The sequence below is a fragment of the Micropterus salmoides genome, unplaced genomic scaffold, assembly GCF_014851395.1.
Source record: "Micropterus salmoides isolate LMB-PRFRI ecotype aquatic unplaced genomic scaffold, ASM1485139v1 Ms_hic_scaffold_4, whole genome shotgun sequence".
Lineage (NCBI taxonomy): Eukaryota > Metazoa > Chordata > Actinopteri > Centrarchiformes > Centrarchidae > Micropterus > Micropterus salmoides.
In genome coordinates, this window is record NW_024043372.1 from 20,772,117 (window position 1) to 20,797,042 (window position 24,926).

A 24,926-nucleotide genomic window follows, 5' to 3' on the forward strand; every position below is an offset into this window, starting at 1 on the left:
TATACATATTGTCTTTAAGTAGGAAGACTAATGCTGAAGACACGTGAACTTAATTTAACTTTATTCAATGTGGGAGAGTGATACAGTGCATTTTTAAGGAAAAATAAATTGTTAAAATTAAACATCCAAACAATACCTGTCAAGAACAATTCTGGCAGAAAATAATTATGAATTCATAGAACAAAGACAAGGCAACATGCATCACACTGCGTGTGTGAGCTTTTTTTGGTAATGGCAGCAATATCAAGGTAGGACACTGAAATGTTTACTATAGCCATTTCTATTTTCAAGTGCAATTTTGCTCATAACAACAGCAAAACCTGTGAAGCTAAAGCTGTGAAGCTAAAGCATGCAAAGGGAAAGTTTTTGTCTCAACTCCTTTAATGAGTTTATAGTGCAACATTCCTAAAATGGGAAATTAAAGCAGATTAAAAAATAACAGGATAAGAATATCCAAGCAATATTTAACAAAAGTATATCTTTACAGTTGCATAAACCCACTGTGACCTCATTCCCTGAATAAATCTTGTCTCTACATACTGGCCACAGAGGACATTGCCAAAGAAGTTGTGCACAGGACTGAGGAACGCTAGGTAGGCTAGGTTTTTTGTTTGTTTTTGAAATTTGGTTTTTGAGCTACAAGTCTTGATGGACATCAGAACTCTGCATGTCCGGGTTCAGAGTTAGACCTTCATCATCCTCGTCCTCTGGCTGCTGTGAAACCAGCTGCTGGTAGCGAGCCTGCCGCTGGTAATCCGGATCAATGTTGATCCATTTATTGGCAACCCACTTAGTGCCATGAGTGACCACGCAGCCTCCATGCAGAGCGTATTCATCCTGCTCTCCCACCCAACCTATTGGGGGGAAAAAAGCAATGGCCTTCATATAATTTGCTTTTTTTTGTTTTATTTTTTATCACACTGATGATGTGATTGTTAAACACACTGCTTCAACTGGTTGATCAGGATGAATTACTTAATCAGTTTTATTCTCCCAACTAACATCCAAGTTTATTTGGAAAATTATAAGTTATATGCAGTATATTTCCTGTATTGTTACGGTATATAGTTGTGTTTTACCATAAATCTGTACAGAACCATGGGCTTGAATCTCGACCTTTTGACTGCATTTTTATGTTTATTTTTATTTAAACATCTATTAGATAGAACAAATAGAACAGAATGTTATGCAGACAATTATGGTTCAATGTATAAATATTTGTCTACTTCATTGATTTATGACCAAATTATTAAAATCCCCATCAGCTTCCGCTGTACTTTGTGTTTAGTGCTAAACAGCAAATGCTAACATTTGAGCATGCTAATCCAACCATGGTGAAAATACTGTAAACATTATACCGATGTATCAATATGTTAACATTGCTAACTTTAGCATTTAGGTGAAAGCACCACTGTACCTATATATAGCCTCACAGAGCTGTTAGCACAGCTGTAGGGTCTTAGTCTTTAATAGTTTACTCTTAACTTAATTTTTATTAATATTGATAAGATTCGCAAAAATTATATGTAAAATGCAAATACATTTGGGTTTTAATATTGACAGACTATGTGGCACATTGTATACCAGACAAATGTTAGTTATATAATAAAAATGTGCTTTTGCATCAAATTAAAACGGGTAGTTGCTGATTTGCATTTGTATTGCAATATTATACTAATAAACTGTGCAGTACATTTTTTTATGGGAATCCTACCTCTTCCATCAGAAAGATAGTTGTACCAGAAAACAGCTGTCCCTTTGGTGGGCTTCACCCTCAGGTTACTCTTATCACAATTCCTTCTGGTGTCCAAAAGATCGACATCATTCTGTATTAGAGACTAAAACACACAATCAAAATCAGTGGCACAGTTTGCTTAAAGTTGCGGCCCATGCACTAACTGACAAACAAATGAGTTAACACAGATATGAAAGACATGCACAGTATGTACACAATACTTTTGCAGGGCTCTCTGTACACATTTTCAGACCCACACACAATTACGCACCACTTCATCATAGGTCCTGTTGTCTGCCACAGGGAATGCGGTCTCCCCGCCCCCCTCAACAGAGTTCAGGTAGAAGAGAACTGTGATGTACCTAGGTGTGTGACACAGATTTAAATTGACACACACATGTATGGTGCAAACAAACAGACACACACACACACGCTTACAAACACTTTGCAAACATGAGACAAGCACTGATTTTTCCCAAGTTGACAATGTGGACTCGCACATACTAACATGTCAGCTATCACAATGGAATTTCAACACACTGTTTAGTAATCACACCAGACAAATGAAGTCAAATCTGAACATTCACCAATATTTTTGTTGAGAAATGCACCTTCAGTCATCTCAGTCAACACTGTGTACCTTCAGTGACCTCACCTGCAAGACGTCTCAAAAGGGGTGGAGGTGTTTGCCGCGAGGCGAGTGTGTGTGCAGGCTGTTTCAGGATACACAGGGCCACTGTCATGGTGGGCGTGGTAGTGTCCTCCCTCCTCATAGCGAACCACCTGGAGCGGCTCACTGAGGTCCACTAATGTGGGCGGGAGCCGAGTGAGGCGAGTCACCCTTTGTTAGAAAACGTTAAAGGAAAAGTCTGGGAAAAACACTTCCAAACCGTCTTTATTCTTCATGTTAAAGGTTATATAGTTATTATAGCACAACAGCAATCGAAAAATGGTTTGACTTGTTTACCTCGTCTTGATGTCTTGGAGGACTTGGTGAGCTCCTTTACCCTGGTACAGCCAGGTGTGTCTGCTGTTCCTCACCAGCTGACTCCTTTTCACACCTTGCTGCATCAGGAAGCGCTGGAAGGCATCATTGCTCAGAAGCCTAAACTCCTCTAGACTCAGCAAACCTAAATTATGAATATAAATATTATTCTGAATAAGTCTTCATTTGTTACCTTACTGAGACTATTCAATCTTTCTCTCATTATATAGTAACCATATAACATATACTGAATAAGAAACCCAGTTTTCACCATTAGTACAATAGTTTAGGAGAATATGATTTCTACTACTACTACTTGATATAATGTGTATATACTTTGGATGTCACAGTTTGCTCCTCAGTCCCTCTCTTTAGCCACTCCCTCTGCATTGCTCTCTGACTCCCCGGACCTTATGTACTCTACATTCCAGTTTATAAATGGCACCGGAAAAGACACCTGCAGTATCAGGAGGTAAATCTGGGGGTCTTTCTGAGGGGGGAAACAATTTCGAAGGGAAAAATTACTGTTATGTCCATACTACGCATACACAACACTTGAAGAGGGGTCACAAGTAGGCATTTAACACTACTGATATATGCAATGCAGTCATTGTATTTACAGTAAACAATATATTCCCATAATGAAAGAAATAAAGAATTTGTAGAAATTTCAACCAGGATTCATTTCTATATATACATTACACATACAAATATGTACATGAACTATTAACCAGTAACACAATTTATGTTTTCAAAACATTATGCAAAAAAATACATTTCTGTGACACTACAGACGACTGATTGGTTAAAACCTAAAATGATGAGTGAAGTTGATTTCTTACCGTTACCATCCTTGTCAGCTTTGAGCCCAGCATAGATTTCTCTCAGATTCTCCGGTGTGAGCCAGATGCCGTCCCTCACTCGAGAATGAGTCAGTATCTGTTGGATATTAAAGATGTGATGAGTTAACCACCCCCCCCCCCCAAAAAAAATAAACTATGCATGTGCCCACAATCCACAAACTGACATACACCTCATGGAGCTGCAACTGTCCATCCTGGTTGATATCAAGAAGGTTGAAGATCTCCTCTGGGCTGAGGTTGAGCTCCTTGGCCAGTTCCTCCTGGCCATCTTGTACCATTAGCTGGCTTTCCATCAGACCTTTTAGCTGTGCAAGCTGCATCACAACACGACACTCATCCTCTGACAGAAAGCCAGGGATCTCTGCCGGAAAAAAAAGTTATACACAGAGGTAAAAATCTTTTGGGTCAACAAGATTGCAGCATTTTCTCTGCAGCATGCTTCACATTTTCTGACTTGCTACCATGTCAAGCAGAAAATGAACCAGCAAGTATTTTTTTATTTAATTAACCATTTCATTCCTGAAGCATAAACTGAAAACTTTCTCTGATTCCAGCTTCTCCACTTGAGAGTAAATGGAAAATGTTTCGGTTACTACCTTGGCTTCTCGGAAGTTGTGACAGACATTCTTGACTATTTTGAGAGGTTTAATAAGAAAATAATCAATGATTAATTGACATTTAAAACAATAGTTAATTGTAGACCTAATGTAGACAGCCATCCAACTAGTTACAAGTTTTTCATTGATCCCCAGCAGCACCATGAATATCAACAATGAACCATTCATTTAAAGGTACAGTCAATCTATGCTTGTTGTTGCCAATACAAAACAACCAATATACTATACATTGTCATCTATATGCCATTAATTGGAACCAGTGTGCAGATGAAGTGGATGCCTCAGGATAGCCACACGGGTGTTTGGCCTCTTACCAAACAGCAAAGGTTTCAGACTCCGAGTCCGCATTTCATGCACTTTGCCTGGCACCAGTGACACCTGCTGGACATGTCCCACCTGACAGAGAAACCACAGAAATTATGTTAGCGGTGCTCGTTGTGCGCAAGAGAGGGAGTAAATAAAAGAGTGGGGCTGAGGATGCATCAACACATTACTCACTCTTATTCCCTCGATTCTTGTAAGGGACACATCGCGCAGAGGCTCAGGCTTTGGTGACGGACGTCCCGACTCGGGGGGCTGGTGGTTACTGCTGGGAGCATCACGACTCCGGTTGGCATCCTCCTGCCCGCTGATGTAGTGCACGTAAAACAGCAGTGCAATAACATTAATGATGTACACGTGAAAAAACACCATCACTACTACGAAGTAGGAGCGGGAGCACACGCTGCTCTTGTTGCAAGAGAGGCGCTCACACGGCGGCCGGAGCGGCAAGGTCGTGCTCCCGGACGGAGTCTTGTCCTCGGCATCTGGGGTTTCCTGGTTGTCAGTCATTTTCCTGAGATCGGTGGAGTTGGTAGGCTACTTCCTCGGCAGCAAAGTCCATCTGACTGATCAAACGAGAGGATAAACTGGCAGCTCAGAAGTGGCAGATGCTCTGGCTGACAGATGTACAGTTTAATTAAAAAAGAAAATCAGGCCAGCTACTCACGGAGGGTTCACATGAACTGTGCTCGTTTTAAATGAGACGTCTGTTGCTGTGTCGTTATCTTTTCGCCCACAGACAGCAGCGCTGCAGCCTCGGACAGTCTTGTTTACACTGCAGCAGTCAGCAGCGGCAGGAAAGCGCACTGCGCATACGAAACCACGGCGGAACTCATCCCAAAAACCTGATCCATAAATCTGACCCGGCATCGACTGAGTACACTAATCATCCTTTAAAATAAAAGAAACACGATTTGTGAACATGATAAAACATGACGGTCTGCAGTACATCCTACTATTGACGCGCCATTGCCTGAGCCTGAGCTCTCCCGTTGACAGCAACAGTCTGCCTCCCGTGCAATGCTGACCCCTGGTGACCTAAAGCAAAAACAACTTTGCTGTCTTATTGCCAAACAGTGACCCCCTCATCTCTACTGCTCTTTGTGTGTCTGGTCGATCTATTCTGTTTATTGAATAAAGCCAACTAAATAAACGAAAACAATAATGATAAATAAATTACCTATTTAAAAAGTCTAGTTTATCTTTGGTCAGCTCAGCTCCAGCATATTGGTTGGCTCTTGTTTAGGAAGGTCTAAAACAAATGACATTTTATTTTTCTTCAGCTCTTACCTCCTTGATCAGTTTTATGATTATTTTCTTTTATTACTACCTTAGAATTGTTGTTATGGTTGGCACACCTATAAAATATGGTTCCTGTTACTAGTGACTCTCAGAGTGTAAAGAAAAAGAAGGTTGAATCAATGAAAGTCTATATCTGGTGGACACTGTAAGACATGTAGACCCCTTAACACATAAAAAAGAAATTAGAACCCAATAAGGTTTTATGACTGTTTCTGTCAGTCACTTGACCTCAATCTAACTGAACAGTGAAGAAAAGATGGGTGCAGTAAACAGACAAGACAGAGCGTCTGATATCTCGGCATGTTTATAAGAGAGAACTTCAGGCAGTCACTGCTACTGCAAAGTTCACTAAAATGAATATTTTCTCCACAAATTAATTGGTGTCTATTGAGCTAGATAATTTGGGTTTTGTTCCAGGTTGTATAAGTGAATGGAATTTTATTTGTGATACAGCATAAAAAAACATCTTTTTCCAAAATGAGTGCTATGTCCACAGTGAGTTCTGTTGAAAATGTCACCCTTATTGTATTGGGGTGCAAATCTCAGAGAAACATATCTTGCCTGACCTAGGCTTGCTAACATACACCACCCCAGCACCACCATCAAATATTTCTGTCCCAGATGAAGAAATCTCGAAATGTCTTCAAAACAAGTGTTGTCAAAACAGCTAACATTAACAGTTGAAACAGAACAGTTCAGCTAGCTGTTTATCAATATCAATAGGTAGTATAATCACCAAAAAATGTTTCAAATGTAAAAACAATAACGTTAGCTGTTCGATTGGAATAAACTGCAGCCAGTCTTTAAAGAAGCTTATTTATTAAGTGAACAAAAGAATAAGCTAAAGTTGCTGATAATGTTAACTTACACCTAATGTAAGATTACCTCTAAATGACCACCCATTCTGTCTTTACCATTACACTTAATCTAATGTAAGATAGCTGTGCTCTGTGTAAGCTTAATTTTAAAATAGAAAACTTAGGGCCCTGTCCACCAAAGCGTTTTTTGCCAGCTGAAAACGCCTAGCTGGGAGCGCTAGGGTGCGTTTTGGAGGCGCAGTGTTTTTTTTCGAGACGCTGTGGTTGTTATGATACATAATTTCAGTGGAGGCGATGTGTTGCAAGTAGGGTAGCTTACTAAATTTTAGTGAATGTAAATATATCACCACAAAGTATGTAGGCCTACTTGCTCTGGCCTTTGCTCTGCATGAAGAGAAGGCTGAAACATGAGAGCACAGACTGTCCGTACGTGGGTTCATGAGATTTTGCGGGCGAGGAAACACCTCGGCGAGTAGGCACATCGCTTCGTTCAAGATCGGATGTGCTCGGTGCGATGTTTGTCCCGCCCCTCCTGCACTGTGATTGGACGGCTGGATAAAAAGTGACAGTGACGAGCGCAGCGTTTTCCCCCAAAGTTGAACATTTTTCAACTCTCGGCGACCGGAAAAAAAACGCTCAGCGCCCAGCGCGGAAAAGACGCTTTTGTTCAATTATTGTGAGTGATTATTTGGGTCATAGTTATGTATAAATTATACATCAAATATATACAAATATAAATTATGTAAATTATAAATTATGTACAATTATACAGTTTATGCATATTTTGGTATATCTAATTTATAGGCGAGGAAAATGTATAACTTGAGGACCTTAATTTAAAAACAGTTGAATATATGAAAGTTTTCTTTTTATTTAAAGAACTTATTGAAATTAATATGCAGTAAATTAATGAGCTTGAATGACCTTTGACTTAGTGCTAAGTCAACTACATGACTATTTTATACTAGTCTAAATTACATAATGAGTCATAGTCATAATTGTTTCCCAGAGACCCTGAGGGCTTCTATTCAATCATTACACCACCCATTCAAAAATGAAAGGAAAGACAAAAAAGATGCCACAAACTATCTACTTTTATTGACTTTTGATATCACAGCATGCTTAACATGCTAGAGTGAACAAGTAACACGATACTCATATTGTATGACTTCTTGTTACTGTAAAACCTTAATTTCTTCCTTACTCTTCTGCATCCTTGGTCTGAAATGACAGAATAATGGCATGGTAAAGATTTGGCCAGATAGTGAATATATGAAATGAGCATTTCCCCAAACTTGATTATCTCAGAAAGTTATTTTTTTTACCTTGACAATTTCCCGACTCTTTACCCTCAGCTTGTTGACCTGAGACTCGGCAATGTCAGCTCGCTCCTGAGCTTCCTCCATCTCATGCTGCACCTTCCTGTACCTGGACAGGTGAGTGTTGGCCTGCTCCTCCTGTGTGATGAGTGTGATTTATTAAAAACCTGTGGACTGAGTGACATTTTCAGAATGTGTGTTGTTGTGATCTGTAGGTGTACTCACAGCCTCCTCAGACTGCCTCTTGTAGGATTTCACTTTCAGCTGCAGCTTGTCCACCAGATCCTGAAGTCGGGCAATATTCTTCTTGTCCTCCTCAGTCTGTGGTAAATTAGGAATGATGAATGAGCATAGTTATATAAACTTAATAGTAGCTTAAGCCTACTATTTTCATTACTATACTGTATATTAATATGACCATTGGTATTTGTAAGTATTAGCATTGCAAATAGAAACATACCTGATAGGTGAGCTCCTTTACTCGTCTTTCATATTTTCGCACTCCCTTGACAGCATCAGCAGCTCGCCTCTGTTCAGCATCAAATTCAGCCTCCAATTCTCGAACCTTAGAAGAAGAATGCAGTGATTATAAAAACAAAAAGTTTCCCTGGCATACAGAAAGGATGAATGGGTTGATCCTCATGACACTTACCCTAGCCTCCAGTTTCTGGAGCTGCTTCTTGCCGCCCTTCATGGCCAGATTCTCAGCTTCATCAAGGCGATGCTGCAGGTCCTTCACTGTCACCTCCAGGTTCTTCTTCATCCTCTCCAAATGAGAACTTGTGTCCTGCTCCTTCTTCAGCTCTTCTGCCATCATGGCAGCCTGAAGTGTTGTTGAATTTTACATTTTAGGATATAAGCGTACTGCAGTCTAATGTTTCAACTTTTAGAGGACTAGATGCGGTGGAGAAATGGCCTAACACACAATATTAAGCTCAGAAATGCTGTGCACTGTATATTGTACATTATTACATAGTGACTCACATCAGTGATGGCCTTCTTGGCCTTTTCTTCAGCATTTCTAGCTTCCTGGACAGAATCTTCCACTTCACCTTGGATCTGAATGAGGTCAGCTTCCAACTTCTTCTTGGTGTTGATGAGGCTGGTATTCTAAACAAATGAAAGTCTGGATTACATACTATGATTTTCAGTCAGGTGTTTGACATGACATTGTTTGAATCTTTATTTACCTGAGAGTGCAGCAGCCCCACACGCTCGCTGGCATCAACCAGCTCCTGTTCAGCCACTTTGCGACCTCTCTCCGTCTGCTCCAGTGCGACTCTCAGCTCCTCGATCTCAGCTAGCATCAGGTTGTTCCTGCGCTCCACTATAGCAACCTGTTCCCTCATTTCATCCTGTCCTCTAATAGCATCATCAAGATGCAGCTGGGCATCCTGAAATGTTAAACATTGACAGATGTATCAGCAAACACTTTTGGCTACGTTTGGAAGCAAGATGCTTTTCCACAAATCCTTCAGTGGCTGTACCTTAAGCTGTCCCTGAAGATTCCTCAGCTGTTTCTGGGCTTCAGCTGCCTGGCGGTTGGCGTGGCTCAGCTGAACCTCCATCTCATTGAGGTCTCCCTCCATCTTCTTCTTGATTCTCAGGGCATCGTTCCTGCTCCTGATCTCAGCATCCAAAGTGGTCTGCATGGACTCGATCACTCTCTGGCTGTTCCTCTTGATCTGCTCAATTTCCTCGTCCTTCTCTGCAATCTTTCTGTCAATTTCTCCCTTGATTTGGGTGAGCTCTAGCTGAATGCGGAGAATCTTGGATTCCTCATGCTCCAGGGTAGCCTTGACAAAAAATAAATATTTATTGTGTAGCTCAAGCATAGTTTAAAATGGTGTTTAATAAAAGATATTTTATAGGACAGTACCTCTGCCTCTTCAAGGGAAGTCTGGAGTTCAGACTTCTCTGCCTCCAGAGTCTTTTTCCCTTTCTCCAGTTCATGAATGCTTTTTCCGTTCTCTCCAATTTGCTCAGTTAGATCTGAGATCTCCTCTGTAAGAAACAAGGTATAGGCGATTATGAAGTACGTGTGAGTGGAATTAATTAATTTATTAAATTATTAAAAAGTGAATGTACTACAGTATTTGATGTTAGTTTGAAATCATAGGTACTGCACATTGAACCAAAAACTGTATTCTACAGTGCATAAGACACGGCTTTTTAAAAGTTTGATATACAGAGTGCAAAAAGAAAATTCAGTTATAAAATCTTTTAAACTATCCAGAATCAGATCACTGCCAATTATTATTGTTAGTGAGTTTAGTAGTAAGTTTTTTTATTCTGCTTTTTCTAGACTTTGCATACGTTGCAGGTTCTTGTTCTCCCTCTTCAGGGTCTCCAGCTGGTCCAGAGCTTCTTCATATGAATTTTTCAGCTTGAACATCTCAGTGCTGAGAGAACGAGCTTCTTTTTGTGATGCCTCCAGCTCTGCCTGGCATTCCTCATGCTTCTGCTTCCACTCTGCAAGAATCTGAAAACATAAAAAGAATTGAATTTGAATTTCTTAAAGGATAGCCCCTTGAAATGTATCATTTCATTTTTGTGGGGGTCCTGCAGCATACATGCATGTACAGATGCAAAAGTAAACCACACAGTACAGATAACAGACAACAGACAGACACAGTACACAAACATAGTGGATATAAAAAAATAACTTTCTCACCTGCCCTCACCCCACCCACAATTAATATGGAAAAGAAAATGAACACAATTACATTGACTAAGTGATCAACAGACTGCAGTAAACAACTAATGCGTCATCAATCAAAATGCATCATAACAAATGCAACTTACAGGATCCAGTCACATCATCACAGGAATAGATCATATGAAAAATCATTATTATTGTCATCTGACTATATATTCCACATAAACAATTCTTATTAAAAGTGAATTTGGTACCCTTAATAACAAGAGCATGTAGTTTTGAGAAAAGAAAATAGAGATGATTTAAAGAAACAGAAAGTAGAAATTGCTCTCTTTTACCAGTCTTGAGGGGCTTTGTTTTGAAATGCTTCATGGTCAGCTACATAAAATAACCTGGGTACCCAAAAAAAAGTTGCACATTACAGCAAACAAGTCATCAATAAAAATCAAACCTTGTCAAAGTTCCTTTGCTTTTTATCGAGGTTAGCAGCAAGAGCATTAGCTCTCTCCACGTCGATCATCATGTCTTCCACTTCACCCAGCAGTCTCTGTTTTGTCTTTTCCAGAGAAGCACATTTTGCATTCACAGCCTCAATGGATTCTTCTGCATCCTGAAGACGCTGGGCAAGCTTTTTCCTGTTAAGACATATGAAATTAGTTGCTTTACAGAATCAATGCATGCGGAAACAATGGGATTTCAGAACTGTTCATTACTTGGCTTCCTCCAGCTCCTCAGTGCGCTGAATGGCATCAGTCTCGTATTTGGCTCTCCACTGAGCCACCTCGCTGTTGGCCTTGGACAGGGCCCGCTGTAGCTCAGACTTGGCCTCCTGCTCCTCCTCATACTGCTCTCTGAGCAGGTCACAGTCATGACGAGCTGATTGAACAGCATGAGCCAGGGCGTTCTTGGCCTTACAAAGAAGTAGAGACATTTTTTATTAACTAACTTGAAGCTTTGAACTGGGCATTTTAACTGGGAAGTGTAACACTGCAGTTCTGTGATAGTGTTTTTAATGTGCACATACTTTAAGTTCCTCTTCAGTGTGCCTCTTGATCTCCTCAATTTGCTGGGTATAAGCCTGCTTACTCCTTGTCAGCTGAGAGATCAGTGCTTCTTTCTCCTCCAGCTGGCGACTGATTTCACCTACAGAGAGACAGGGAGTTAGAAGTCATCTAAATGCAATATGGGACTTGCATTGGAATTTCTTTTTGTATGTTTTAGTAAATAAACAAACATGTAAATTCTTCTCACCATTCTCTGTTTGCAGTCTTGCCCTGTGTACCCCAATATCATTCAGTTGTCGCACATGTTCTTCATTTTTGGTCTTCAACTCACTCAGTTGATCCTCAAGAGTACGACACATTTTCTCCAGATTGGTCTGAAATTAGCCAAAGTTTTATTAAAGTAATGCAGTGTAGTCTAATTCAGGGAGAATCAATTAAAGTGTAGCAGAGTAAGTTTGTTTTGTCCGTTGCAAAATAAACATTTTACTTTACCTTCGACTTGGAAATACCCTCCATATTGCTTGAGAGGTCATCGATTTCCATCTTGTATTCACTTTTCTCTTTCTCCAGTTTCTGTTTGACTCTCTGGAGGTTATCAATCTGTTCTCCCAGCTCTGCCACGCTGTCAGCCTGCTTCTTGCGGAGAGCTGCAGCGGTGGCCTCGTGCTGCAGGGTGGACTCTTCCAGATCCCGACGCAGCTTCTGAAACTCAGCCTCGCGCTTCTTGTTCATCTCAATCTGAACAGATGTTGCTCCACCAGCTTCTTCGAGCCTCTCGCTGATCTCCTCAAGTTCCCTGGAGAGATCAGACCTCTGCTTCTCCACCTTGGCCCGAGCAGCACGCTCAGCCTCAATCTCTTCCTCCAGTTCCTCAATACGTGCCTACATTTAAAAAGAAACACATAAACAAAGCCACATTCTAATATGTTTCTGTCTACAAATCGATCTGGGTCATCCCATGTCAGTGGAGTGTAGTCACTGTTAAAAACTATTAAGATACTGTACCAACCTGAAGTTCTTTGATCTTTTTCTGAAGTTGAGCTGAAAGTGATTGCTCATCCTCTATCTTGCTAAGAAGCTGGCTTGTTTCAAAGTCCTTCCTGTGTGGGGACAGGAATTCAAAAACAGTACAAATTGCATAAATGCTTAGTAAGCAAAGTAAGTATGAGTTTTACTTATACTCAGCTTTTGTTAGCCTCTAAACCATTGAAAGGATCAAATTTGTTTCCTATCCTGTTTTCACTGTGGGTTTATACACAGCTTTTTCAATAGAGTATGCTGTACTAGGCTAGAGCAATATTTTATTCTGGCTACTACATGCTGAACAACTACAAATAGATCAGACATGAATACTTGTTGTGTTTAAATTGATGAGCTAAAGTTCACTCACTTCTTTATTTTCTCATCAGACTGCTGCTTGTCATTCTCCAGATCCATTATGGATTCGTGGGCCAGTTTAAGATCCCCTTCAAGCTTTCGTTTCGCTCTCTCAAGATCCATTCGGAGCTTCTTTTCTTGCTCCAGGGAACCTTCAAGCTGTTTTAACCAAGGTGAGGCATTAATTTTTATTTTCATGGGGACTAAAATAACTGTTTGTTATTATTACTTACATCGTCCACTTGCTGCTCCAGCTTGGTCTTGGACTTCGTCAGAGTGTTGACTTTGTCTTCCTCTGCCTGCAGATCATCAAGGGTCTGCTGATGGGCCTCTTGGAGGGCTTTCTTCTCTTTAGTCAACTTGACAATGGTCTCATCTTGAGATGTCATTTCCTCAACCAGGTTTTTAACCTGTATGTGCAATATTGTGAGAATAACTTTTAGTATTCAGCATGAGCAGACTTTTTAGGCCTTATGGAAGAAATACTAACCTTGTTCTCAGTGGCATGTTTCTCCTTTTCCACTTTGGCCAGGGTTAGCTCCAAGTCATCAATGTCTTTCTTCAACTCAGAGCACTCGTCCTCCAGCTTCCTCTTCTTTGCAGTCAGCTCACCATTGACCTCTTCCTCATCCTCCAGTCTCTCAGCCGTCTCTTTGAGTTTGGCCTCAAGCTGGATTTTTGCTTTAATGAGCCCCTCACACCTTTCCTCTGCATCACTGAGGTTTTCACCTTCCTAGATTTGCAATGACATACAATTAAAATAATATTTAGTAACTTGTCAAAACCAGGATCATTAAAGTAGCAGATTACTTTCTCGTTTTATTTAACGTACAGACTGCACTTGCAACAACAAGTCATTCTTCTCCTGCAGCAGAGAAACCATCTTCTCCTCCAGTTCTTTCTTCTTGGCCAGAGCCTTTGCTAGCTCCTCTTTGGTCTTTTCAAAGTCCTCTTTCATGTGTGCCATTTCTTTTTCAGTCTCTGCACTCTTCAGAAGAGGCTTAATCTTGAAGTACAGCTTCATCCATGGCCAGGTTTTAACATTCATGAATGAGCGAATGTTGTACTGAATAGAATATATTGACTCCCTGGGGAAAACAGGTATCAAAGTAAATAAACAGGTTCACTCAGATTCTTAAAGCTATATTGATAAGTTTGAGTTTTCAAAGTAAAAACTTGGTTTATACAAATATTACAGTTACCCTTTGATGTATGAAGCTAAATATCTACAATACCTGCGCTCCATCATCTTGACAAATTCTCTCCTCATGAGGAAACCTCTGCAGAGAGCCTGAGTCATTGTGACCAGGGCAACAAGTTTATCATCTCTCATCTCTTCCAGAGTTCCCAGCAAACCAGCTTTGAAGAACACCTACAACAAAGGGTTACTTGAGATGAATTGTTATGCTTACTTACAGTATCGGGGTTAGCAGTAAAAGTAAATACAATAATCACCCATAGCAGACAAACGGATTACCTTTGTGTGTCCAAATTTGTACTGAGTTTGGTCAACATTTATAGAGCCCAAGAGTTTCTCTGAGGCCTTTTTGTTGTCGATGAATTGTCCCTCCGGAATGACACTGGCATTCAATACTTTGTATCTGAGTCGGGGGAAATTAATCGACTGTGAAAATTTGATCATAATACTGTCAAAGATATGGTTATTCTTAATAATTACCTCTGCTTGAAGTCACCGTAGAGGATTCTGCTGGGAAAGCCCTTTCTGCAGATTCTGATACCTTCCAGCACACCATTACACCTCAGCTGGTGGATGACCAGGAAGTTCTCCATGAGACCTTAAAGACATGCAAGTTCGGTCTTATGTTGCATATTTACAGTAGTCTTTAATTGCTTACATTAATGCTGACATTAGGCTTACCAGGAGTCTTTGATTCATTTGGAATCAAACAACGTACAAAATGAGGGTGAGTGCTCCTTAAGTTGGTCATCAGCTTGCCTAGATTCTCCTGAAATATGGAAAAATTCAAATTGTTACTTAATAAAAAATGACGTGGCCTGTTTCCCTGGATGTTAACTGCAGAATCCTTTGGGAAAGTAGTGGTGTACATGTGGTATTGTTGTAGTGAGGCAGTTCTTTGTGATGCTTACCCTGAACAGAGCAGATACGGTCTGAAAAGACCCACCCTTCTTCTTGCCGCCTTTTTTTCCACCACCCTCAGCTGTACCATGAAGATTACATTTTAATTATTAGCTTGAACAGATGTAATACATTTTATTTAAACTGTATTCTTATACTCAAGTCACAAATCACTCACTATATTTTAAAATGTAATGAAAACTCCAACATTCAGTTATTTAAAATAGAATCCCTACCTTCTGTTGAGGCATGTGATGCATAGAGGAGAGCCAACAGTTTGACTGAAGACTTCTGGTAGAGCTGAACCACTGAGTCATTCAGGGGGTCTTTGTTCTTATCCAGCCAGCCTGTAACATTGTAATCAACAGTGCCAGCATAGTGCACCAGGGCGAAATGGGCCTCAGCTTTGCCTTTGGCAGGTTTGGGTTTCTGGAAGGGGGCACTTTTACCAAGATGCTGGTCATAGAGTTTGTTCTTGAAGGTGACGTCTGAAGCCTTGGGGAACATGCACTCCTCTTCAAGGATGGAGAAAATGCCCATTGGCTGGCAGGATGAAATGATTTTTTAGAAGAAATGTTTTCAAGTCATCAGATTTTTTTTGTGTTTTTGAAAATACACTGCTTAAGGAAAATTAAGGGAACACTTAATCATCGCAGTAAAACATCAAGTCAATTAAACTTAAGGGATATCATTCTGCCCAGTTAGGTAGCATAAGTTTTTGTGAATCAATATCACCAGTTTCAGTGCAAATGAAAGTTATAACAGGTGCACTGGAGAGGCAACAGCAAGTCAACCCCCAAAAATGGGATGGTTGTGCAGCTCTTGGCTTTCTCCTTATCCTGACTGGTCGGTCTCTAGTTTTGGTGTTTTGCTAGTGTGGTAGCAGGAGGTGGTTCCTGCAGCCAATTGCACAGGTTGCTCCTCCAGGATGGCACGTTCATATGTGTCGTTGCAAGAAGGTTTGCTGTGTCTCCAGCACAGTCTCAAGAGCATTGAGGAGAGACCAGTAGATGGGCTATTACATGAGTAGAGCTGGAAAGGGCCATAGAAGGGCTTCAAATCAACAGCAGGACTGGTATCTGCCCCTTTGTGCAAGGAGTAACAGGTGGAACACTGCCTGACAAAATGACTTCCAGCAGGCTACTGGTGTGCATGTTATAATATTTTAGTCATAAACAGACTCCGTGCAGGAGGCATGCGGGCCCGACGCCCTTTAGTGGGATCTGCACTCACAAACCAGCACCGTGCAGCTCGATTGGCATTTGCCGGCCAGAGAACACCAGAATTCAGTTAGCGATTGTGGTTTCCATTGACCGTTTGTTCCCAACAAATTTTACAATGTACAGTAAAGATTTTGAACTTTGAACCATTTCATTCATTGAGATCTGACGTGTGATTTAAGTGTTTCCTTAGCAGTGTACATGAGGTTGCTTACCTTCTCAATCAGCTCAATGCAGGCAGCCAAGTCCATGCCAAAGTCAATGAACTCCCACTGAATTCCCTCTTTCTTGTACTCTTCTTGCTCTAGGACGAACATGTGGTGGTTGAAAAACTGTTGCAGTTTTTCATTGGTGAAGTTGATGCACAGCTGCTCCAAGCTGTTGTACTAAAAAAATAAGATATCAAAGGTCAGCAAAGGCCTTAACAGGCCTAACATTAACTAACAATGACATTTTTTTGCAATCTCAGCTTTAAATGAAGCTGCATCAGATTATGTAGTATCAGCCAGGCATAATACGTACATCAAAAATTTCAAACCCGGCAATATCCAGGACGCCAATAAAAGAGCTTCTGGGCTGCTTTGTGTCCAGCATCTCATTGATTCTGACGACCATCCACAAGAACATTTTCTCATAGACAGACTTGCAGAGAGCCATGACAGAATTGTTGACCTGATTGATAAGGATGTTTTAAAAAACAACAAAACTGATTAAACACTTTAAAAACAGGTTAAAAAGCTATGATATAAAGAACTTTATACAAAACATGATTGCATTTTTTTTTTGTTTATTTGTGTGTGTTCTTGTTGACACCCCATACCTGAGGGACAGTTTGACCTTTGGTCACAAACTCATTCCCAACCTTCACTCTGGGGTAGCACAGTGCTTTTAGCAAATCAGCAGAGTTCAGACCCATGAGGTAGGCAATTTTATCTGCAACTAAAAGAAGCAAACAAATAGTCATCTTCAAACCCATTCTAGGTTCACTTTATACGTACTACATAAGTACTATGATAAGGCTTGAATTGTGTGTGTGTTTCATACCCTCAGTGCCATCAGGCTCAGCCTGCTCTTCACGCTGCTTCTGCTTAAACTTCAGGGCTCCATGATGCATCACAGCTCCAGTCAGCTTGTAAATGCATGCCTTCTCTTCTGCAGTGAAGCCCAGGATGTCAATGGCAGTCTGTGAACAAAAGTCACTTTAAAATACAAACTATTCCGTTGTTCTGCGTCCGTTTCTCTGGATAGAATGCATATTGAGGTGGGTTTCTAACATTGCTTTTTATTTTTTCATAATAGCTGTAAATGCTATCATCAAAGAGAACTTGTGCTTACATCAGTAGCAATGAATTCTTCAACGTCATCGATACTCTTGACAGTGATTTCACCCTGACTGATCATTGGATAGTCGTATGGGTTGGTGGTGATAAGCAGAGCCTCTGGCAATAGAAAGCACATGTGGTTATTTCTTGTAAGCATATATACAGAGTTTCCCCTACCATTGTCGTTAATATTTTATTACACTTAGTAGCAATCCTTGAGTTTCAGCAAAAATATCTGGTGATAACTGTGTCTAATCAATGTGCACAGCAGAGTGGTTGAAAAGGACCTTAAGAGGTGGATGCATAATTTGGCACAACATGAATATATAGTATTTTCATGATACATCAAATTTATTTATATTTATTCAATTTGTAATATTTTCTTATTGAATTGTTGAAATCATATTTACCACCACATGATTACACATTCTTTATGATGACAAAAGGTGGTTAAATTGTAAAAGAGAACAGTATCTGGCAAAACCTTAACCTATTTCTTAGGTCCGTACCCATAGTCTCATTCTAGGGGAACACTTATAAACGTAACACTTTTTTTGCCCCCATTCATCATGAGCTGAACTCAAAGATCTAAGACTGAAAGATGCTGATCAGACAGCATGGGTATTGCATAGGTGTGCCTTAGGCTGGCCACAATAAAAAGCCACTCGAAAATGTGCAGTTCCATCACACAGCACAATGCCACAGATGTCGCAAGTTTTGAGGGAGCGTACAATTGGCATGCTGACTGCAGGAATGTCCACCAGAGCTGTTGCCCGTGAATTGAATGTTCAGTTTTCTACCATAAGCCGTCTCCAAAGGCGAGTTTCAGAGAATTTGGCAGTAAAACCATTCAACCAACCATATATGGATGCCTCGAAACCTGTCATCAACACTGACAAAGAAAAAACTCCTAGCACAGTGTTCTAACATCGGGAAGCGGCAACTGTTATCACAACTACAGACTGATACACAAAAAATATGCAACAGCAAGGGGGAGCCAGGACAACAGGTCAGCAGAGAGATGTCTTCATCATCCCCACACTCCGAGATTGGGTCCCAAGCCCCAATGACAACAAGCCCTTACGGGCGACTGACCTGCGATTGAAGATCAAAACCAAGCTGGACCCCAAAGTACAACGACCAAGATTGCCAAGGCTAAGTGTTCAAGTACCCTCTGAAAGTCTGCTAGAAGATGTGAATGCAGCACCACGTATTATCCCTAACATTGCAGATGTTTGGAACAGCTACAAATAACGCGGCGTCCCGCAGGCTAACAGAAACCATGAGGAGACAGCAAGGAAGTCCGCCACATCCAAATACCTACAAAGAGTAAGGCAGGTCCTGAAAAGTCAGCTGATCGCCTGGTGGTATACTAAACTGGCCAAAGGAGGAGATAGAGGGCACTGACATCAAGACAAGAAAGCTCCTCACAATGCATGGAGGGTTTCACACCAAATCCAGCACCCTGAGACTGTACCCCAAGCGTTGCAAGGGAGGCCAAGGGCTAGTTAGTGTCAAGACCACTGTCCAGGATGAAACAACAAAGATCCAGGAGAACATCAGGAAGCTGGCCCCCAAAGATGAAGGGCTTAGTGAATACCTCAGGCAGCAGAAACCCGAGGGTGGGGACAAGGAAGACAAAGAACCGTCATGGAGAGACAAGCCGCTGAACCGTAAGTACCACTGACAAATAGAAGAAGTGGCTGATATCAAGAAATCCTAGACTATGGCTAGAAAAGGTTGGACTAAAGGACAGCACAGAAGCATTAATCATGGCGGCAAAAGAACAGACACTCAGTACAAGATCAATAGAGGCTGGAGTCTACCACACCAGGCAGGACCCCAGTTGCAGACTGTGCAAGGATGCCCGAGACAATACAGCACATAACAGCAGGGTGTAAGATGCAGGCAGGAAGTGTGTACAAGGAACGCCATAAGCAGGTAGCTGGCATAGTGAACAGGAACATCTCCCAGGAGTATGGGCTGGAAGTCCCAAGGTCAAAATGGAAGACACCTCCTAAGGTAGTTGAGAATGACTGAGCTAAGATCCTGTGGGATCCAGACTGACAATCTGGTGATGACCAACCGACCAGACATTGTGTTGATTTTGTAGCCAGATCAAAAATTACTATTTGTGTGGTCAACTCTCTGAAAGAAAAAGATAAGAGCATGACTTTTTTTTCGTATGTGCCTGCACCATAAACTGTATAAAAAAGGCCTGCATGCTCAAAGTCCATGCGTGATTTTAACAGCCCCTCCACCGCATGTCACTGTTGCAAGTTTATCCCCACAAACTTGGCTTTCTGTTGGTTTCATCTGCTGGTATCATTTAACACTTCTCTGTACATTTTTATTTGCTATTCACATCACTTTTCACTGATTGATCACTGCGTTCCATCACATCAATTAAACACTTTTGTGGCGCAGCAACGATCAGCTGATCTCAAGGAGACTCCAGCTGCAGCTGCGGTTGCTTTACTTGTAGTTGGTTTGATTGGCTGGACGTGCAGCCTCTCTTTTCCTCTGTTTGCTTCTTTAGACTCTTTAGTGTAGTTTAGTGAGTTGTCTAAACAGACTCCTTACTCGTTTTATAGCCTACTGTCGTTTTTGGAGGTGGTTTGTGACTAACCACTAAAGGAAAAAACACTTGTGGAGATCTTTTAATTAAATTTATTAATCAAAAGTTAAAAAAACAATTTTCCGTTGTAACATTTATCAAAAAATTAATAATAAATTAGTTTTCCACAACTTATTTGGTCACTAAACTATTTCACTCTTCCTCTCTCATTCAAATATAAAAAATATTTGTCAGCTGTATTCTTTCCACTTATGATAGGTTACTACCCGTAAGGATGAACTAATTAGGATGAGGAGGATCTGATACACTTTCCCGACTTGATCAAAGTGAATGGACGTGATTTTGTCATCTTAAGGACTGCTCTTTGCTAGAGTACCAGTGTTACTGTATAAGTTATTTCATTAGCTACTGACCTCTATATCACATTGTATTGGTATTTGTATTTTATATGAAACTACATGTTTTACTGCATAACTTTGTCTATCTTGACCAGGTCGCCGTTGCAAATGAAAATTTGTTCTCAATCTGCTTACGTGGTTAAATTCTGGTTAATTAAAAAGATTACAGATACAGATACACACACACACAAACACACACACACTATGCAGCAGGTAATGAAATGTAAAAAGCTCACACCTATCAGCTCCGGTTTGTGGCCTGTCATGAGCTGATAGAAGATGTGGTAGCTCCTCTCAGCAGACAGCTGGAACGTCACTCGAGACTTCTCCAGCAGATCTGTATATATTTATGTTGGTAAAAATATCTCTTGTGAAGCACAGTTGAAAGAGTTGACAGTGTAATTAAACAGACAATGCTTGATGAGTTCCACAAAAAAATCTTACATGTTTCAATATCAGCTGAAGCCAGCTTTCCAGTTGACCCAAAGTGGATTCTGATAAATTTTCCCTATGCAAAAACAGAAGAACATTTCAATTAATGTCATGGTGAATTATTGTCATCACTAAATAGAAAACAATTTCAAGTCAAAGAGAAATCCCAAAAATCACTTACGAAACGTGAAGAATTGTCATTCCTTACAGTCTTGGCATTACCATAAGCTTCCAACAGAGGGTTTGCTGCAATGATTTGATCTTCCAGTGAGCCCTTGAAATAACATTAATTTTGTCAGTGTGACAGTACTCACTTCTTTTTCTTTTAGATTTCATATTAATGTTGTTCAACTTCTCTTACTTTCATCTTCCCAGCAACCTGTTCTGATTTCTTTCCTCCAGCCACTGCGATTGTCGCAAAGTACTGGATGACACGTTTGGTGTTGACAGTCTTTCCTGCACCAGATTCCCCACTGGGTTGAAGAGTGTGTTCATAAACATTATTTTAAATACAAGGTACAAGTTTGTTTATTTGTCATACAAGGTTGTATACTGAAATTAAGGTATGCAGTGCCTTCATGCTACAAAACAGATGATAAATGTGTATTAAAATGTGGTAACATAAAATAAAACAATACACACAGTTAGCTATTTATATAGGCTACATACTCTTATATACCCAGAACATTCAGCAGTGCATTTTTTGAATTTGTGTCTGGGGTAAATGTAAACAGCAGGAACAAGATGATAGAATGATTAATATATTACTATTGCCAATGATTACAGGTTATATAAAGGAGTTTCACTTACGTAATCAGGATTGACTGGTTTTCTCTATCTGCAAGACAATAAAGTAAAGTACAGCAGTTCATTTTCTCCTAAAGTTTAGCCCCCCTATTTGTGGACACACAGTAGCTTACAAACTGATTGATACCTTGGAGCATGAACTGATAGGCGTTGTCTGAGATAGAGAAGATGTGGGGTGGAGCCTCAATCCTCTTTTTGCCTCTGTATCCTGCGACAACAATGGAGTCATACACTGGGAGCCACTTGTAGGGGTTCACAGTGACACAGAACAGCCCTGAGTAGGTCTGTAACAGTGGGAAATATGAAAGAAAGACAAAACATTTTAATAAAAACATGTATATGTTATCAAAGCTATCTCTCTTCTCCACAAAACTCACGTAGATCATCCATGCTGCATAGCGCTCTTTGAGGTTATACAGCACAGAAGGCTCGCTGAGGTGGGTCATCATGGCCATGTCCTCAATCTTATCGTACTTTGGAGGGTTCATGGGGAAGATGTCGTCTTCTTTTACAGTGAGGGTCTGTCAAAAAGATAGAAGAGACAGCAGTTATGTATTGTGAACATTTAGGGTCCTATTTATTTTTCAAGATTTTAATTGTGATTTTCAAACACCAAGAGTTAACATATGTCACATCAGTCCAGAGTCTATGTCAAAAATGTTAAGCACTGTAAAACTTTTATTTCTAGTGCCTTCATTCTCACCTTCCCACAGAGAGTCTCCACGGTGGCTTTGCCACCCTCTTTCTTAACAAGTTTCCCCTTGAGGTACATCTCTTTGGGTTCAGTCACAAAGAATGCTGTTTTAGCATCAAACGGACTGTTTTGAGCCTCAATTCTCTCTCTCTCTGATTTCCGGAGGTACAGGGCCGCCGGGCCATAACACTCCATTTCTGCGTCGGTACTCATGGTGACCCTTTACTGCACAAGAGGAAACAAGACGATGGTCATTAATTTTAAATGCCAGGAAAGTTGATAGATGAGTGCCCAAGTAGTGACTTATATGATGTCTACTATCACTGTATTCATATGAATTCTCTATCATAAAGATTTACATTTTTACTCATTTAGCTGACACTTTTACCCAAAGCGACTTACAATTGCTATACATGTCAGAGGTTGCACACCTCTGGAGCAACTAGGGGATTAAGTGTCTTGCTCAGGGACACAATGGTGGATGGGTCACAGTGGGGGATTGAACCCAGGTCTCTCACACCAAAGGCATAGAGAGTGGTTAAATACAGCTAACATCTAGCATACCATAACTGAGCAAAGTACTAACAAGATTGTAATGTTAATAATCACATGTATAGTACATATGTGCTGGCAATTAAACCATATCTCATCTTAAGTTGTTTTCCAGGACAAATGTGAAGCCTAATTTACCTCGAAGGACACCAGGTGAACAGGGTTTTTTTTCTGACAGATTTTAAATACAAACTTCTGAAAAAAAAAGAGCAAAGGTGCAAGGTTAGGATAACTCTACAGAACTTCTGAGAGTTTACACTATCACATTTAACTTTTAAATCAGTTTAGGAAATTAAATGTAATTACAGTTATAAGACTTTAAAACAGTTTTTAGTCATCTAAATCTTTTGTATTTTAAACACAGTATTGACTTGATACAAATCATACATGGCAGTATATTATCTTGTATTGGAGTAGTTTAATTACTCTCAATCCATCTGAGCCACTAAGAAACTTACCTTTGAAGGGTGCCTGTCCTTGGTGGAGGTTTGCTCTGTCTTTTTATACAGAGTGATGGGAGCCTATCATGTGAGTATTGCTGTATATGGTCATGTTGCCTGTCATAATGTTTGTGCAGGAGCTGTTCTTAGCTGTCACATTTAGCAATTTATGGCACATCTTCTATGTCAAATCATTGTCAGACTTAGAATGGTGGTGAATTGAGGTTTTTAGAAATATGCATATTCATGTGATTATTAGTTTATTACAATTAGGCAGTTGTGTTTCCTTTTACCATTGCTTTTTGTGATAAATGTTGACATAACTTGTGAAGAAGGGAGCAACATATTGAGAAATATCTATACTTTTTAACAATGTTGTTTTTTTAGTTTAATACATGCTAATGTAGCATGCAGATGTGAAGTTGGTTCTGCTTGTGGATACATGTGTATACAAATAAGGTGAAAAAGGTGTTCGAGGGAGTCCAAAGATGTGACTAATACATCTTTTTAATGCTCTCTGCACAAAAGTAGGCCCTTGCCATACTTTCAGGAACCTTTAAAAAGTCACTGATATACTGTTTCAGTCATACAAGTCTGAAATTATTAAAAAACAAAAAGAGTGCCAATGAACTTTAAAGAAAACGACGGGCTGCCAAGGGATTGTTTTTCACGACGGTGCCAACAGCTGTTCTTATTCTTCTTCTTGAGGGATACACAAGGGAGATGGAAAAAGTCCCTAAATGTAGAGCAACTGAGTGATTGATTGCTACTCGACTTCCTTTATGTTTCACAAATCACCTCACCATAATGTTTTTTTGTGTAAATCAAAGTTCATTATGTTTAGGACATTACTTTCTAAGCTGTTTTTGTTTAGAAGTCTACAGTATGTGATGGGATAGAAGATGTTGTCATAGATAGCACTTAATTTAAGAATGTGGCACGCAGCCGGCAAAAAAGTGTGGGTAGAATGTTTCTATTGGAAAGAGTATCGTCTTGCAGCAGTGAAGAAGGAGAAATTCTAAAGTGGTTACCAAGAAGATATAATGAGCCTCTGTCTTCAAGAAACATGAGTTGCACAATAACTTGCTGTGTAATCTGTTGTCTTATTAGGGCAAAATTCAAATATAGCACCAGGCTTGTGTTGATGCTCAAGCCAAATGCCACATGCTCAAGAGGCTTTTTGTTTCTTTGATCTCCATCTGTCAGTTTCTTCATTTGTCTCGCAGAAACAACTGGGCTCGGGATAACAAACCAAGGTGATTGTAACATTCCTGTCTACAAGCTGGCCACAAAGAGCATGGAGATACATGTTCCATAACAGTAGCATCCCTGTTTAACCATGTAAGTACATCTATTCATATAAAATGAATTGTAATTATGATTTT

The 24,926-nt window shown here is 40.2% G+C and overlaps 2 protein-coding genes across 3 annotated transcripts; both read right to left on the reverse strand.

Annotated features, from left to right (window-relative positions):
- Window positions 1-44: 44 nt before the first annotated feature.
- On the reverse strand, window positions 45-5,550 carry p4htm (prolyl 4-hydroxylase, transmembrane (endoplasmic reticulum)). 2 transcript variants are annotated; one of them, XM_038695903.1, is made up of 10 exons: window positions 5,189-5,550; window positions 4,699-5,083; window positions 4,515-4,596; window positions 3,754-3,944; window positions 3,563-3,659; window positions 2,703-2,865; window positions 2,391-2,576; window positions 2,007-2,097; window positions 1,715-1,838; window positions 45-854 (listed from the first exon to the last, which is right to left on the reverse strand). In XM_038695903.1, exons 2-10 carry the CDS (start codon window positions 5,029-5,031, stop codon window positions 637-639), a joined length of 1,485 nt encoding a protein of 494 aa, XP_038551831.1. In that variant the 5' UTR covers window positions 5,032-5,083; window positions 5,189-5,550; the 3' UTR covers window positions 45-636. The 2 variants fall into 2 exon arrangements, with proteins under 2 accessions (XP_038551831.1, XP_038551830.1); XM_038695902.1 differs by having other exon boundaries at window positions 4,699-5,087.
- Window positions 5,551-7,717: 2,167 nt separating this feature from the next.
- LOC119885704 (myosin heavy chain, fast skeletal muscle-like) lies at window positions 7,718-23,607 on the reverse strand. Its single transcript, XM_038695900.1, has 41 exons — window positions 23,560-23,607; window positions 23,240-23,296; window positions 22,559-22,774; window positions 22,233-22,376; window positions 21,983-22,139; window positions 21,859-21,886; window positions 21,410-21,521; window positions 21,230-21,322; window positions 21,061-21,124; window positions 20,855-20,953; window positions 17,654-17,757; window positions 17,363-17,501; window positions 17,139-17,257; window positions 16,841-16,990; window positions 16,534-16,704; window positions 15,335-15,641; window positions 15,110-15,180; window positions 14,880-14,967; window positions 14,679-14,796; window positions 14,478-14,601; window positions 14,236-14,372; window positions 13,833-14,088; window positions 13,491-13,733; window positions 13,234-13,410; window positions 13,014-13,159; window positions 12,633-12,723; window positions 12,116-12,505; window positions 11,871-11,997; window positions 11,644-11,762; window positions 11,333-11,529; window positions 11,071-11,254; window positions 10,277-10,442; window positions 9,840-9,964; window positions 9,448-9,756; window positions 9,151-9,354; window positions 8,945-9,070; window positions 8,613-8,783; window positions 8,421-8,525; window positions 8,186-8,281; window positions 7,967-8,098; window positions 7,718-7,862 (listed from the first exon to the last, which is right to left on the reverse strand). The coding sequence occupies exons 3-41, from the start codon at window positions 22,760-22,762 to the stop codon at window positions 7,842-7,844; spliced, it is 5,814 nt and encodes a 1,937-aa protein (XP_038551828.1). The 5' UTR covers window positions 22,763-22,774; window positions 23,240-23,296; window positions 23,560-23,607; the 3' UTR covers window positions 7,718-7,841.
- Window positions 23,608-24,926: the final 1,319 nt, after the last annotated feature.

Bases quoted from the DNA above. Each gene is read 5' to 3' on its own strand.
- p4htm (XM_038695903.1), bottom strand. From the start codon at position 5,031: ATGACTGACAACCAGGAAACCCCAGATGCCGAGGACAAGACTCCGTCC. The intron at 3,945-4,514 runs GTAAGAGGCCAA...TTTTTCCGGCAG, and splicing joins TCTGAAACCTTTGCTGTTTG to AGATCCCTGGCTTTCTGTCA. The intron at 855-1,714 runs GTAGGATTCCCA...TCCCCCCAATAG, and splicing joins CTATCTTTCTGATGGAAGAG to GTTGGGTGGGAGAGCAGGAT.
- LOC119885704 (XM_038695900.1), bottom strand. From the start codon at position 22,762: ATGAGTACCGACGCAGAAATGGAGTGTTATGGCCCGGCGGCCCTGTAC. The intron at 17,758-20,854 runs GTGTGAGCTTTT...TTCTATTGCCAG, and splicing joins CCACAAACCGGAGCTGATAG to AGGCTCTGCTTATCACCACC. The intron at 13,160-13,233 runs GTAAGTAATAAT...TGGTTAAAACAG, and splicing joins TGGAGCAGCAAGTGGACGAT to CTTGAAGGTTCCCTGGAGCA.